The following is a 14910-nucleotide window of genomic DNA, read 5'->3' as shown; positions in this document are numbered from 1 at the left end:
CCTCTCTCTGCAGTCACCTTTTTTTCTGTCTGGTGAAAAGATGAGAACATGTGATCTTTAGTTTACATTGAATTGAAACCAGACAGGTATTATCTGATAATGTTATTCGTTATGGGACTAACTTTTTCTATTTGAAGCGGTTGTTATATCTACGGTTTCATCAAAAGTAATACTTCTACCCAATGGTGGAATCCTCCCAGTTTAACAACCTGGTTCGGTGATTGTACAATTTACGTGTGCGTGCGCAGTTTGAAGAAATATTTACTTCCGGGTTCTTCGGAGGAGTAACACAGCTGATTTGTGCAGCAATCCACTCTGCCGCGCGAATCAGCTAAGAAGATAAAGGTAGGAAAATCAGGTGAGCGGGTGGACCCATCTGATCATCGGGGCAAACTGGTTCACTCCCAGCTGATCATTGGAGCTACCGATTCATCCAAACCATTGCGAACCGGTAGAATCCCACTCCTGCTTCTACCTAAAGTAAAAACTGAAATAGTTTCCACCTTCCTCCATTGATATCATCCAAATGGACATAGTTTTTTTTTTCTTTTGCAAAAAGCCACATTTTCATCTTCCTGTTTCTATACAGTTTTTCTTCGACTTGCAACAATTCATTTAGTGACCGTTCAAAGTTACGACATTGAAAAAAGGGACATGGCCATTTTTCACATCCCCATGATCATGTCATCAAAATTCAGATGCTTGGCAACTGGTTCATATTTATGACGGTTGCAGTGCCCCGGGGGTCATGCAATCTCTTTTTGCGACCTTCTGAGAAGCAAAGTCAGTGGCGAAGCCAGATTCACTTAACAACTATGTTATTAACTTATTGTGATGACCCGGGGCAAGGCAGGGAGGCCACACAGCCAGCTGAGAATTCAAACTTCCCTTTAATTCTCCAACATTTCCCCCCAACGCCCCCATGTTATGCAAGTCCCAGTGCAAAGCGCTCACACACACACACAGTAGTAGCTGCGAGCAGTCCAGTGAACTCTGCTAGTACAACGGCTTCAAGGAAGTCCAACAAGGCAAAAGAACAAGGAAATGAATCCACAAAGCAGGGAAGAAGCAATGAGATGACAAAGCAAGGAAGAAGCAAGCAGTCCTGCAACCACAGACGTCGGCAACGGCACACAAAACTCCGCAAAACCCAGCGTTTGTTGCTGACAAACGCCCTTCCCACAGTGTTTCCTTAAGTCTCAGTCCCCAGGTGTGCCTTGCAAAGTGGGGCGGGGCACTCTCTTCCCAACTAGTCCGGTCAGCCTGCACTATTCCCGCCTTTTTCCACTCTCCATGCTTGGGGATCATGAGGGGGCAGTCCTTGCTCATCGCCTGAGCTCCATCACTCCTCATCTCCACTGCCTGCCCTCTCTCGGGGCTGTCTTGTCCTGCCTCTTCCCCTCATTCCTCTGAAATCAACAAAGCTGCCCTCTCAATCTCTGTCAGCCACAGCTCTGGCTCATCCTCCTCCCTGGATTAAGGCTCTGATGGGGGCATGACACTTATCAACTGCAGTAATTCACTTAACAACAGAGGCGAGAAAGGTCATAAAATGGGGAAAAACTCACTTAACACCAGAAAACTGTGGTCGTAGTTTGAGGACTGCCTATAGTTGGTGCACATCCATCAGCAGAGTGAAGTGCATAAATGACTTCTTATGGCAGGTAGATTTAGAATCTTCACTGGTATCTGATGTCTTTCCTTTCTTTCCCCAAGGAGAGAAAATGCTAAGGTATGGAAAGTAGTTTTTGGCATCAACAATTTGGATCATCCATCAGTCTTCACGCAAACCCGCTTGGTGAAAACAATTATTCTGCACCCTCGTTACAACCGCGCCGTGGTGGATTACGACATCAGCATTGTGGAACTCAATGAAGGCATCAACGAGACCAGTTACGTCAGGCCAGTTTGCCTTCCCACCAGGGAGCACCTAGTTAAGCCAAATACCTATTGCTACATCACCGGCTGGGGACACATGGGCAGCAAAAGTAAGCATCACATAGCCATGTGGTAAATCTGTTCCTCCTTTGCCATATCCAATCGGTTTAGTCTAGATAATTGATAGTCCCCCATTTTCACTGAACAAATAAGACGATAGTGGATCTAAGTCACTCTTGCATTTAGAATAGAATAGAGTAGAATAGAGTAGAGTAGAGTAGAGTAGAATAGAATAGAATAGAATAGAATAGAATAGAATTCTTTATTGGCCAAGTGTGATTGGACACACAAGGAATTTGTCTTCAGTGCATAAGCTCTCAGTGTACATAAAGAAAAATAAAATACATTCATCAAGAATCATAAGATACAACACTTAGTGGTAGTTGTAGGTTACTAATAATCAATCAAATCATACTAGAAAACAAATAAAACAAAATAAATTGAAAGATACAAGCAACCTGGTTATAGTCATAAGTGGGAAAGATAGGTACTAGGAAGGAAGAGAAGAGTAATAGTAATACAGTCTTAGTAAATAGTTTGACAGTGTTGTGGGAATTAGTTGTTTAGCAGAGTGATGGCATTTGGGGGAAAACTGTCATTGTGTCTAATTGTTCTGGTGTAGCGTCGTTTTGAGGGTAGAAGTTGATTGAAGCAACCAATGAAAAATCTTCTGTTATGCTAAACCTAATATCGAAACATACATTAATTTTTGCTGTTCAAAACTAGGACATAAAAAGAAACCCAATATGAATATATGTGAATGTCCACCAGGGAGAGGGATTGGATCAGAAGGCTGAGATTGTGGGTGCAGCCTTGTGATGAACCAACAACCCTTGAGACGTGTGTGGTGTCAGTGCACAAAGGATGAAGCTTTGATCAGGCAGGTGACATCATTTATGCAGCTGTAGATTCTTACCCAGTTGTGGTTTTTCCCCTGCTCTTCCGCTTAGTGCCCTTTAAACTGCAGGAAGGAGAAGTGCGCATTATTTCCTTGGACCAATGTCAGTCCTACTTTGACATGAAGACCATCACAGTCAGGATGTTATGTGCAGGCTACGAGTCTGGAACTGTGGATTCTTGCATGGTAAGTGTTACAGATGGACGTTGTTAAATTTACATGTTTTCACATGCTCACCGGGGATTGGTTGCCCAAACCCTGGGAAGTTTAAGCAACTGTCATTGGCCAGCTGGTCTGCCGGAGCTCCTTAAAAGGCGAGCTCCAGCAGCCCAGCCGGCAGAGCGCAGTCACTTACTCTTGCAATAAAAAGTGCTGAAACTCACTTGCGCCTCTCGCCTGCTGCTTCTCGTCGATCTAACAGTAAAGCTTAGACTTACATTATATACTGCTTCACAGTGCTTTACATCCCTCTCTAAGCGGTTTTACAGAGTCAGCCTCTTGCCCCCAACAATCTGGGTCCTCATTTTACCCACCTCAGAAGGAGGGAAGGCTGAGTCAACCTTGAGCCAGTGGGATTTGAACTGCCAAATTGCAGGCATCCGATAGTCAGCAGAAATGGCCTGCAGTACAGTACTCTAACCACTTTGCCCCCGGGCTCTTATTCACAAAGAGAAACCCAAAGCTCACACTTTTTGCAGACAAACGTTTTAAAAGCCCAGGTTCCCAAGGTTTTCGCTAATCAAAAGTTTGTTCCATCCAAAGTTTTAGGATTTTGGGGGTGTCGCAAAGAAAATTTCCCCGTGCAGTTTGTCCTTTCCTTTCTTTTTTTTTATAAATAATTTTTTTATTTTTTATTTTCAAAACAAACACAACACATAAAATCTTCTTTTTTTGCATACTGTAGAAAGTGTATCAGTTGGTTACAAAAGACTTTGGTGCATCTCTTCCACAGTCATCAAACATAATTCATATTAACTCAAGTATTTTAACTCAAATATTTATACATATTTCCATCGTCATACCTCCATTTACATTTGACTATAATTGTTTAAACGTCCTTCATCATAAAATATACCAAGATTTAATACATAACCACATACTAACATTTCATTTACTATTTCTAAGATCCTCCAATAACACTGAATCGTTATATCCTATTCTAGTTAAACATTCAATAATATAATAATATTCAATAACAAAAGTTTCTAATCCTCCTTTCCAAATCATTATTTGCAATTTGCATCCAATTTCCTTATGTTGTACCCATGCCTATATATGCCTTATTATCATCATTATCCTTCCATCATTATCCTTCCTTTATTTAACTATATCCTGTATCATAACATTTCCCCCCTAATATTCAAAACTATATCTAACTTAGTTCTTTTTTTAATTAATCTTTATATAAAATCCAAGAGGGTTTCTAATCTTCCTTTCATGGGTACCATTCAATATTCATATCCCATTATTGCTTATCATAACACTACACATTGTATACATTATTATCATTATCAATTATTTGCTTAACTATATCTATTATCACTAAATTTCACTGTTTAGCTAGTTTTAAGTTATACTCTTCCATCTATCAACCTGTATCTTTCCAGTAACAAAACAGTCTCATATCTTCTGCTGTTTGTGGTATCAGTCCTCTTATCTTCTCTTTAATCAACTTTGTATGGATTCCTCTTAGCAACTCTTTGCTTATAGAATCTCTCATGTAATTTCGATGCCCTTCTTCTGTTTCCTTAATCTGCTTATATTTAATTGTCAGTGGTGTTATCAAAACTTTTGCTAATAAAATTTCTCTCTTTAAATCCATAAATTCTTTTATTTTTTCTTCTTCTGTATCTTGCCATCTGAAGTAAATTTCCCCTCCATTTAATTCCTCTTTCAATATTCCACTCTTTCCATTTTCAGAGACAAACCAATCACTATAAATATCAGGAGTTTTAGTTTCTTTATGTTCATTTTCCTCTTCGTTTTTTTGAATTTTAACTGCCACTTTATCCATTTGATAAGCCTCTTTAACTTCCCCATCATATTTTGCTGTTAATTGTACTAAATCATCCAACTTCTTCTCAATCCTCTCACGTGTATTTGATAATTTCTGTATTTCTGAGAATATCTTCTGCAGCTTCTTTCTCCTGTTGAAATTGCGCCATTGTTTTCAACTAATAAACACTGCTATTTTAGCTTAGAAGTTTTTAGTAAAGGTTAGACTTCAATTCACAATAATCATTTCATCTTCACCTCTCTCTTGTTAGAAGTACCTCAAAGGAATATCTGTGTCTTTTCTTCTTATCACTCTCTGTATACAAGCAGTAAGACCTTGAAGTGCTGAGCCGAGATAATCAGTGAGAGAAAGTAAAGTGTTTCGCTTCCAATACACAAAGTTAACTTCCCCATCATATTTTGCTGTTAATTGTACTAAATCATCCAACTTCTTCTCAATCCTCTAACATGTATTTGATAATTTCTGTATTTCTGAGAATATCTTCTGCAGCCTCTTTCTCCTGTTGAAATTGCGCCATTGTTTTCAACTAATAAACACTGCTATTTTAGCTTAGAAGTTTTTAGCAAAGGTTAGACTTCAATTCACAATAATCATTTCATCTTCACCTCTCTCTTGTTAGAAGTACCTCAAAGGAACATCTGTGTCTTTTCTTCTTAGCGCTCTCTGTATACAAGCAATAAGACCTTGAAGTGCTGAGCCGAGATAATCAGTGAAAGTAAAGTGTTTCGCTTCCAATACACAAAGTTTCTAGCTTCTGAAGTAGCAGTGCTGTTGTTACAATGTTGCAATGTTTTTTAAATGTCTTTTTTTAATTTCAAATTGAAAAGAAAGTCCAATTCTTAAATGGGTTAGAAAAACACCCACAGTAATGAAAGAGGAGGGTTACAGGGAGTAATGAAAAAAAGGAAAATAGAAGAAGGCTTAGTCCGTTCGTTTTAAAGGTCTTACATAAATTCCATCCGTGAAGATAACATTAAAAAAAAAAAGATAACCCCCTGTCAAAAACCATTCCAAATTTAATTCTGCTGTTTATTTCTTCTGTTCTCCAATTTGAATTTATTTTAAGTTTTTTATAGGCAGTCACTCTTAAAACAGTAAAATTTCCTCACCAGCTGGAAACACTTTCTCTTTCCATATCCTTCCATTTTGGAGTCGCCCTGACTTCGTCAGTCTCTGGCTGGATTTTTTGTCACCGGCTTGAAGACTTTCTCTTGGATCAATCAGGGACTTTGCGATGTCCCTGAGATCAGCAAGATGTATTCTTCCTGTTCACTGTCTCTGCGGGACAGTTTAGGTCCATTTGGACCACCCAGTGGCAAAAGTGTCGACTGCGATCTCAGAGCATTGAGATCGCATGTCGTATCGTCACGACTTCGACTCCTCCTCCAACTGTCCTTTCCTTTCTGAGTGTGTTGTGTTTGAAGAAAGTATACCACAAATTTCAGAGAATAAATGCATACAGAGAATAAATTGTTCAAATAAAATACAGTAGTAACTAGTGTTACGTAGTACAGTGAAAAAATATCTGGTTAATCACCTCTCCTGGTGGCCACTTCCACAGTGTTTGGGGCAGGGTTTTTTTAGAAGTAATTTCCTTCTTATGGGTTATTTTAATTTCCAAGTCTAGCCAGGAGTTTAATGTAAATTTTAAATCTTTCTTCCACATATTCTCTCATTGTTCAATCAGTATGTTATATCCAAAATTCCTTGCCTACTGAAGGTGTTTACTTGTTCATTTTTCAAATGTAAGTTCCATAACATTTTATAGACTTTAGCAATAATATCACTGCTACCTATTATGACTTCCAATTCATTTTTAATAAAGTTAAACCCATACTTCTTTTTGTATAATTTAAATCTTTCTTTCATCTAGCTATGTAAACCAATGGCAGACATGACCTTCTGATTCTAATTCCTTATTCTTGAGGGTAGGGTCACCCAAGTTGAAAAATATTATTTTAAAATATATCCACCAGTTCGGCCTCATCACCATTTTTTTTTCTTTAAAAAGGCTTCCTGTGGGGGAAACTCAAAGAGACACCCTTTGTGGAAAACCTTGTTTTATATTTATTACAAACTCTCAGTATGGCACTTTTAACAAAACGGTTATGGAAATTAACATTTACTTTAACTTTGTCTTACCACAGGTAACCGTGCCATCCAAATCTTAATTCATGACCTTCTTAGTCCAGTAGCCTCTTATTCTGAAGGTTCACCCATTCTTCAAGCCAAACAGCAAGCATCAAAATACAATTTCAAATCTGGTACACCCAAACCCCCTCTTTCCTTAGCATTTTGCAGTAGTCTATATCGAATTCTTAGGGTATTTTCCCCCCTTGCCATATGAACTTAGAAATGTCCCTCTGCCATTGTTTAAATGGGATATCAGTTGCAAGTATTGGTAATGCATGAAACAGAAAAAGCATCTTTGGTAAGACATTCATCTTAATTACAGAGATCCTACCCAATAGGGATAGTGTTGTGGCCCACGAGCAGACAGCAGAGCTGCCAGCAGATGTGGACAGTGAGGAAGTTGGAGAGGAACACAGGCCAGTCCTGGAGTCTGGGGAAGGCTCTGTGTCAGAGGCAGAGAGGGGGCGAGAGCCATATGCCAGTTATCAGCTGCCTTCAGAGTCAGACATCAGTGAGGCAGACGAACAACTGGAGCTTGTTCCCAGTGTGCGCATGTGCAGAGTTGCCAGATGAAGGGAACAGCTAAAGAACAGGGATTGACTTGGGAGTAAGGCCACAGGTGGATGATGAATGCCCCCCCCAGAGGAAATAAAAGAGGAGCGAAAGCAGCATGGAGTTTGCAGGAGACAATTAGTTCACTTAATTGGTTCGTGACTCCTTGCCAGGTTTTGCAGATATTGGCCTGTCAGCTCTCCAAGCCAGAGAAGGCCTGTGACTGTAAATCCTTCCTTGAAAGAGTTTGCTGGATGTAAATGAGCAGAATTCACAGTCAATTAATAAAAGGTTTTGCTTCATGCTCTTGGGAAGCCTCGTCAGAACAGAGAGCTGCAATGTATCCCATCTTAATATGTCATTTTTTAACTTCATTCCAGACAGCCACATAATTGTTTTGGAACAGTTTTGTATTTATGTTTGTCAACATAGCCCCAAATATTTCACCTTTTTCTAACCCTAATGTTGTCCATCTTCTTACAGGGTGACAGCGGAGGTCCACTTGTGTGTGAGCAGCCAGCTGGACGCTGGACGCTATTTGGTTTGACTTCTTGGGGCTCTATCTGTTTTTCCAAAGTTTTCGGCCCCGGAGTTTATAGTAATGTGTCTCACTTTCTCGAATGGATTGAAAGAGAAATCTACCTGCACACGTTTTTAATTCGTTGATTGCTACACTGACTGGCCAAAAGCAATTGTCTGAGGACACCGGAACAAGGAAAAGTTTGAAGAAGCTGAAGACATTTGATGAAGTGTCTATTTTGCAACTTGCAGATGATTGAGCAATAGGGCTGGGTCAAAGAACGTGTAAATACTTCGGTGCCAAAGGTGCTTCTGAGTTAACAATCAAATATTTAGCAGTTGTTTCTTTAGCAGTGCTGCTCTTCACCTTTCACTTCTCCTTCACAAGGATCAACCAGTTTCTAATGTTTCATGATAAGCCTTCTGCAGAAGTATTGTTTTTTTTCTAAAGCATAAAAGAAAAGAGAAGAAAAATATTGCTAATAACCAAACAGCTTTTTTTAAAAAAATAAGGCCCCCTGTCTCTAGTCCAAGGGTCAGCAACCTGCGGCTCTGGTGCCGCATGTGGCTCTTTCATCCTTCTGCTGCGGCTCCCTATTGCCAGTCAGCACAATTTTGCGAGCAACTTCGTGTTTGGGGGGGGGAACAGAGCGCACCAGGGTGAGACTCTATGACAAGGGGCGGGTTTTCTGGTCAGCTCCACAATTGATAGGGCTTTCGGTTAGGACAGGTAGAGAAAAAAGGACACTGTGCTAGGAGGAGACTCTATGGTGGGGAAACCGGACTTCCGGTCGGCTCCAGAATTGGACGGGGGGCTTCCGGTTAGGACCTTTGTGGCTCTTTAAGTTGGCGAGCCCTGCTCTAGTCCATCTGATTTTTATTAGCTGGACCCCACTGTGTTCCCTCCTTTGAACAGAATGGGATGTTTCAGTGCAACTAAGTTGGACATCTGTTCAGATACAGCTGTATTATTTAAATCAGTTATTTCTAATTCTTTCTCCCATGCTTAGTTTCCTCCCCACATTGTAGATCAGTGGAGAACAAGGATATTATCATAATAATATAAAACATATCATTTAAAAATAAGAATCGATGTAAATAAGTAATACAGGTGTAAAATTGAGACTAGCCAGAATGGTTGGATCAAGTAGTCTTTATGTCATTTAACAGCTAAATGTAATAATAATAATAATATTGATAAAGTAAACTGATCTGCGACCACCTCATAGCCAGCTTTCTCATTTAGGCAAGAGAAAAGTCAGTGAAACTTGCAAGACGGAGGCGGGAGAACAAAGCAAGCAATGCTTCAGCCTGCCGGCTGGCCTCTTTATTCCCCCTCACTCCCGAGGCAGCCGGGTAGCACAACATGAGGCCACGGAGGTTTTATAGTGTTTCTGGCATGACGGGAGAGTGCTGCTGCTGCTGCCACTCTGGCGGGTGGCTGGGAAGCTAGGCAGTCCTACAACCTGATCAGACAGGCGGGCTCAGGCCAGCTTGTGGAGGGCGATTATTTCTTCACTCATGGTCCCTGGGGGACTGGCCAGGAGCGCCAGTGGGCTCCGCCTAGACTGGCTGGCTCGCACTGCAGCAGCAGGGATTACTACTTGGTGGGGGGCCGCCAGGTCTGCCCCAAAATTAAATGTGGAAAGCGGCATACCGTGGGAGGGAGACCCACTCCGGACCTACCCGTTCAGCCAAAGGGCCGCATTGGGGGCAACATGGCAAGGCTTGCCATGAAAGCAAAGATACAAAAATCCACTGATAACCCAAACTGCCGACTTTGCAATAACAAAAGTCGAAACTGTTTCACATTTAATATGTGAATCCAGCAAAATCGCACATGTTTAATGAATAAAGTATAATAATAATTTAGTATTTGGAAATTCTAAATTTATCGGACTTATTCTGACGCTACAAAAAAACCCACCCTACTTGGAACAGCTTATATCCTCTGACGTTACCTTAACAGTTCCTAGGTCCTTTGGTTAGGACTCGAGCTGTTGAGCTACTAACCAGCCATTCACTTATTAATGAATAAAGTATATAATGATAATAATGATAATGATATAATAATAATGCCATGAAAGCGAAGATACAAAAATCCACTGACAACTCAAACTGCGGACTTTGCAATAACAAAGTCGAAACTGTTTCACATTGAATATGTGAATGCAGCAAAATTGCACAAACTGATTACAGAGCTAGACACGACCGAGTTGCTAAATTAATCCACTGGTCATTATGTAAAAAATATGATTTACCTGTAACCAGAAAGTTATGGGAACATAAAGTGGAAAAAGTTATTGAAAATGAGAAGGTGAAGATCTTGTGGGACTTTCGAATACAAACAGATCGTCATTTGGAGCACAACACGCCAGATATCACGGTTGTAGAGGGCCGAATATCGTGAAATATCGCAACCTGGCCATCGAAACTACATGGCTATGGATGAAGCATGTAACAGGGATACCCATTGTCATCGGGGCACTTGGCACCATGTCCAAGAATTTTACAAGATACATCAACAAATTGCAGCTTCCTGCAATAAGACCAGCGGAACTGTAAAAAAACTGCGCTTCTCGGAACATCTTATATTTTAGGAAGGTACTTGGTTGATACCTAGGATGCTGGCAGCAACCTGTATCGACCATCAGCGCCAGTCAGTGATATTTGTGATACATTTTTAAATGTTCAGTTGACTGAGTTTCATGTTTAATGAATAAAGTTAATAATATTATTATTATTAATAATAATAATGTTTAATCTATTTTAACATACCTCCCTTATATCATTGATCCTTTCCCTATATTTCTGTGTTTCTAACATCTGTTTTTATCAGCTAACCATTGATAAAATAAATCCCAAGTCAAAAAGTATTCGGTTTCTTTCTTTTCCTTAATTGTAAGTGTTAGCCTGTCCATTTCTCGACATTCTAGTATTTTTTAAATCACATTTTCATCTGTATGAATCTTTTCACTTTTCCGTTGTTGTGCAAACACAATTCTAGCTGCAGTCAATAAATGTACTTCTATTTGGCCAAATCTCCAATCAGTTTATTGAGTGATACATAAGCAACTTTAAGGGCAGCCTGGTTTTGTTTTGTTTTTTCTCATGACTATAAAGAAAAATATAATACAAATTCAAAAAACATGTACTAGAAGAATCAACCAAACTACCAAAAACATTGAGGAAAGTTTCAAGTACCGGTACTTTAGAATTTCTCATCTTGTGATGAGCACGTTCAGTTCTAATGGAAATATGGGATACATTGTATGAGAAAATGAAAATGAATCAATGATCAGTGGTCCTCTAAATTTTATTGAAATACAACTCCCAGAAGCCTTTATGAGTAGTAATGGATGCAAGCAATTTTACCACTTTGAAATCAGATGTAGACAGATAATGTACAGATTGTTTCCAAAATAAAATAAAAAAATCACAAATGTCAATAGTACAGGTACTCCTTGACTTAGCACAGTTCATTTAGTGACCGTTCAAAGTTACAACAGCGCTGAAAAATGTGAGTTATGACCATTTTTCACAGTTATGACCCATGGTCATGTGATCAAAATTTGGACGCTTGACAACTGATCCATATTTATGATGATTGCAGTGTCCCGAGATCCTGTGATCCCCTTTTGTGACTTTCTGAGAAGCAAAGTCAACAGGGAAGCCAAATTCACTTAACAACCAGGTTACTAACTTATCAATTGCAGTGGTTCACTTATTAACTGTGGCAAGAAAGCTCATAAAATGGGACAAAACTTACTTAACACATGTCTCATTTAACAACAGAAATAATGGACTAGAATTGTGGTTATAAGTCAAGGCTCTATAGTCACCCAAGGACTGAGTTTAAGAAATTGAACTCAAAGGACTCTGCAGTGGAGTAGTGTTGGAGGCAAGTGATGTCATGACATCCCCAGGCAAATGCATGTTATGTAGTTTGCATGATACATATGACTTCACTGTCACTTATGGTTATGACTAAAGCTAGATAATGTTTTAGGGAAGTAGTTTTTAGAGAAAATGAGATAGGAGAAAAATGAAGCTTTGGTGGACCTCAGAATTTTTCAGGTTTCTGGCATCAAGCTGCCTTGCAAGACAAGAGGAAAGCTGAGCCATATGTCTGCATGTAACAGAATAATAGAGTTGGAAGGGCCCTTAGCAGTCTTCTAGTCCAGCTCTCTGCCCAGGCAGGAGCCCTATACTGTTAGATACTAGCTTCAGTTATAGTGGTTTCCATCAAGGTCCTCTGTTCCGGCAGGAACAGAGGTTTAATTCTCATTGGTCGAAGGGTCTGATAGCTCCCTGTAAAAGGACTGCTGTCAGACTCAACCTTCGCTGGATTGTACATACTTGTTCTGTTACAATAAAGAGCTGTTGTTGCCTTTAGCCTGAGTGTGACTATCCATTACCCAATCTAACACTGGCGACGAGGATAGGATTGGAAGGCAACTAGGCAAACCAAAAAGAGCGTAGCAATCCAGGAAGTAAATCCAGCCCGGAGCTCAGCGTCGCTTCGAGCAACCATTTTTGAGCGGCAAACTCAAAACACCCTCAGAACACAAAATGGCCATGCACGCCCCACTGACTCTGTATGACCCAGTCACTGAGCACTGGGACTTGTATATGCTGAGGTTCAACTGCATCCTCAAAGCCAATGACCTCATGGGCCTTTCTGAAGGCCGCAAGAAGAACATGTCCCTTGGTTACCGTGGACGGGAAGTGTTCGAAACTGCCAAAGACCTATCAGAGCCAACGCCACTCCAATCAGTCGCTTTGTCCATGCTCCAGCAGATGCTGAGGACTCACTACACTCCCAAGCTGTCTAAGCACATCTGCCAGCACGAATTTAATATTTGCAACCAGAAGGAAGGTGAATCAATCAATGAGTACATTGTGGCGCTACGAAAGGTCGCAGCGTACTGCGAGTTCCGAGACCTTGATGAGCTTATTCCTGACCGCATCATATGCAGTGTGCGGGACATTAATTTACAGAGGAGGTTACTTGCCAAATGTAACCTCACTACAAATTGCACTCTACGAAGCCAGGGCATTAGAATCGGCCATCAAGTCAACAGAAACCCTGCAGTGCCAAAGCACTCCACAAGACACGCGAAAGAACACACACGTACATCGCGAGGCTGCAGAGGCCAAAAGCTCAGAAGGTGAAGAAGATGACAGCTGCTGCATGCGCAGTAGCCACACCAAGCCGGCGCACAAATTCAAACCACGATTCCCGCCTTGTGCTAGCTGCAGAGGAGACCATGCCCGATCGGCTTGCTGTTTCCGCGACGCTATCTGCCAGTGCTGTGAGCGAAAGGGGCACATCGCCAAAGTTTGCAGAAGCAAGCACTCCACGACGACCTGGCAGCCTAGAAGCCAATCTAACCATCAGCAGAGGGGCATGACAGAAGCCATCACGGCGCTCAGAGGCCGACACCAGAGTCACCTACCACACCTCAATTGGCCAAGTCTGCACTAGGCGGCAAAAAAAGCTGAAGTTCACAGTCCTCATTGAGGGCTCTCCATGCGAGATGGAGATCATCACGGGGTCATCACTGACCATCATGCTGTGGTCCACGCTCAAGCAGGCTATCCCTAGCCTGAAGAAGCAGCATCTATGCACCTCTGACATCCGCATTCGCGATTACCAGGGGAACTGAGTCCCCATCGTGGGCCAGGGCACCTTCCGGGTGCAATTCAAGAAATACAGGGGCCAGCTCCCAGTGACAGTGGTCAGTGGCAACCTGCAGAGCCTCCTGGGGCTTGATTGGTTTGAAGCACGGGGCCTAGAAGTGATGGGTATCAACGCCTTGAAAGACGCGAGTGCTGAAGCAATTTTTAAGGAGTTCAAGGACGTCTTTGGCACCGGTCTGGATAAGTATGTGAGGACTCCAATCTCTTTTAATTTGGACCCCATCTGGAAATTGACAAGCTTGTAGGCCAGGGAATCCTAGAACCAGTTGATCACGCATACTGGGAGACCCCTAGAATGACACCTGTCAAATCTGACGGGTCTATCCACATCTGTGCGGACTACAAATGCACAATCAATAAAGCGTTACAACAAAGTGCTTACCATGTACCCATTGTACAGCATTTATTACATTCTTTAGGCCCCGGCAAGGTATTCGCTAAATTGGACATGGCGCAGGCATACCAACAATTGCCTGTAGATGGTGCTACGGCAGAGGCCTAAACCATCGTGACGCACAGGGGTGCATTCAAATATCACCGCCTGCAATTTGGAGTTAGTATCGCCCCTGGACTGTTCCAAAGCATCATGGAACGGCTTTTGCAGGGGATTCCAGGAGTCATCCCCTATTTTGACGACATCTTGATATCGGCTGCAAATGAGGTTCAACTTTTCAAACATTTGCAAATTGTTTTGACCAGAATTCGAGACAAAGGCCTCTGTCTCAAAAAAGAAAAATGCCAAATTAACGTGCCAAGGGTTGAATTCTTAGGGTACCTAATCGACGGCGCTAGGATTCACCCGACCACTATCCAAGCAATCCAGAGCACCCCTACACCTCGTAATCAAACTGAGCTGCAGGCGTTCCTTGGGCTCTTTAATTTCTACAGTGACTTTCTTAAACAGAAAACCACCATTGCTGAGCCCTCACATCGTTTCCTGGTGAAGAACGCAAAGTGGTCCTGGGGCAGAGCCGAGGCTGCCGCATTTGCCGCAGTAAAAAGACTTCTGTCAGTAGACACGTTCCTGGTTCAGTACAGCCAGACCCTCCCACTGGTGTTGACTTGTGACGCTTCCCCGTTTGGCGTTGGAGCCATCCTCATCCTCTGCATGCCCAATGGAACTGAGGCTCCCATAGCCTATTACTCAAGG

The 14910-nt window shown here is 41.6% G+C and overlaps 1 protein-coding gene across 1 annotated transcript in view; it reads left to right on the top strand.

Moving 5' to 3' along the window:
• The window catches only part of CORIN (corin, serine peptidase), a 118052-nt gene extending 106970 nt beyond the window's left edge, over window positions 1-11082 (top strand). Inside the window, exons 19-21 of the mRNA XM_081959718.1 lie at window positions 1692-1988; window positions 2889-3022; window positions 8022-11082. Coding sequence (XP_081815844.1) covers window positions 1692-1988; window positions 2889-3022; window positions 8022-8204 — 614 coding nt within the window. The 3' untranslated portion in view covers window positions 8205-11082. The remainder of the gene's footprint in view (window positions 1-1691; window positions 1989-2888; window positions 3023-8021) is intronic.
• Window positions 11083-14910: the final 3828 nt, after the last annotated feature.

This window comes from Natrix helvetica (assembly GCF_964273705.1).
Source record: "Natrix helvetica genome assembly, chromosome: 7".
Taxonomy (NCBI): domain Eukaryota; kingdom Metazoa; phylum Chordata; class Lepidosauria; order Squamata; family Natricidae; genus Natrix; species Natrix helvetica.
This window is presented reverse-complemented; position numbering and strand designations above follow the sequence as displayed.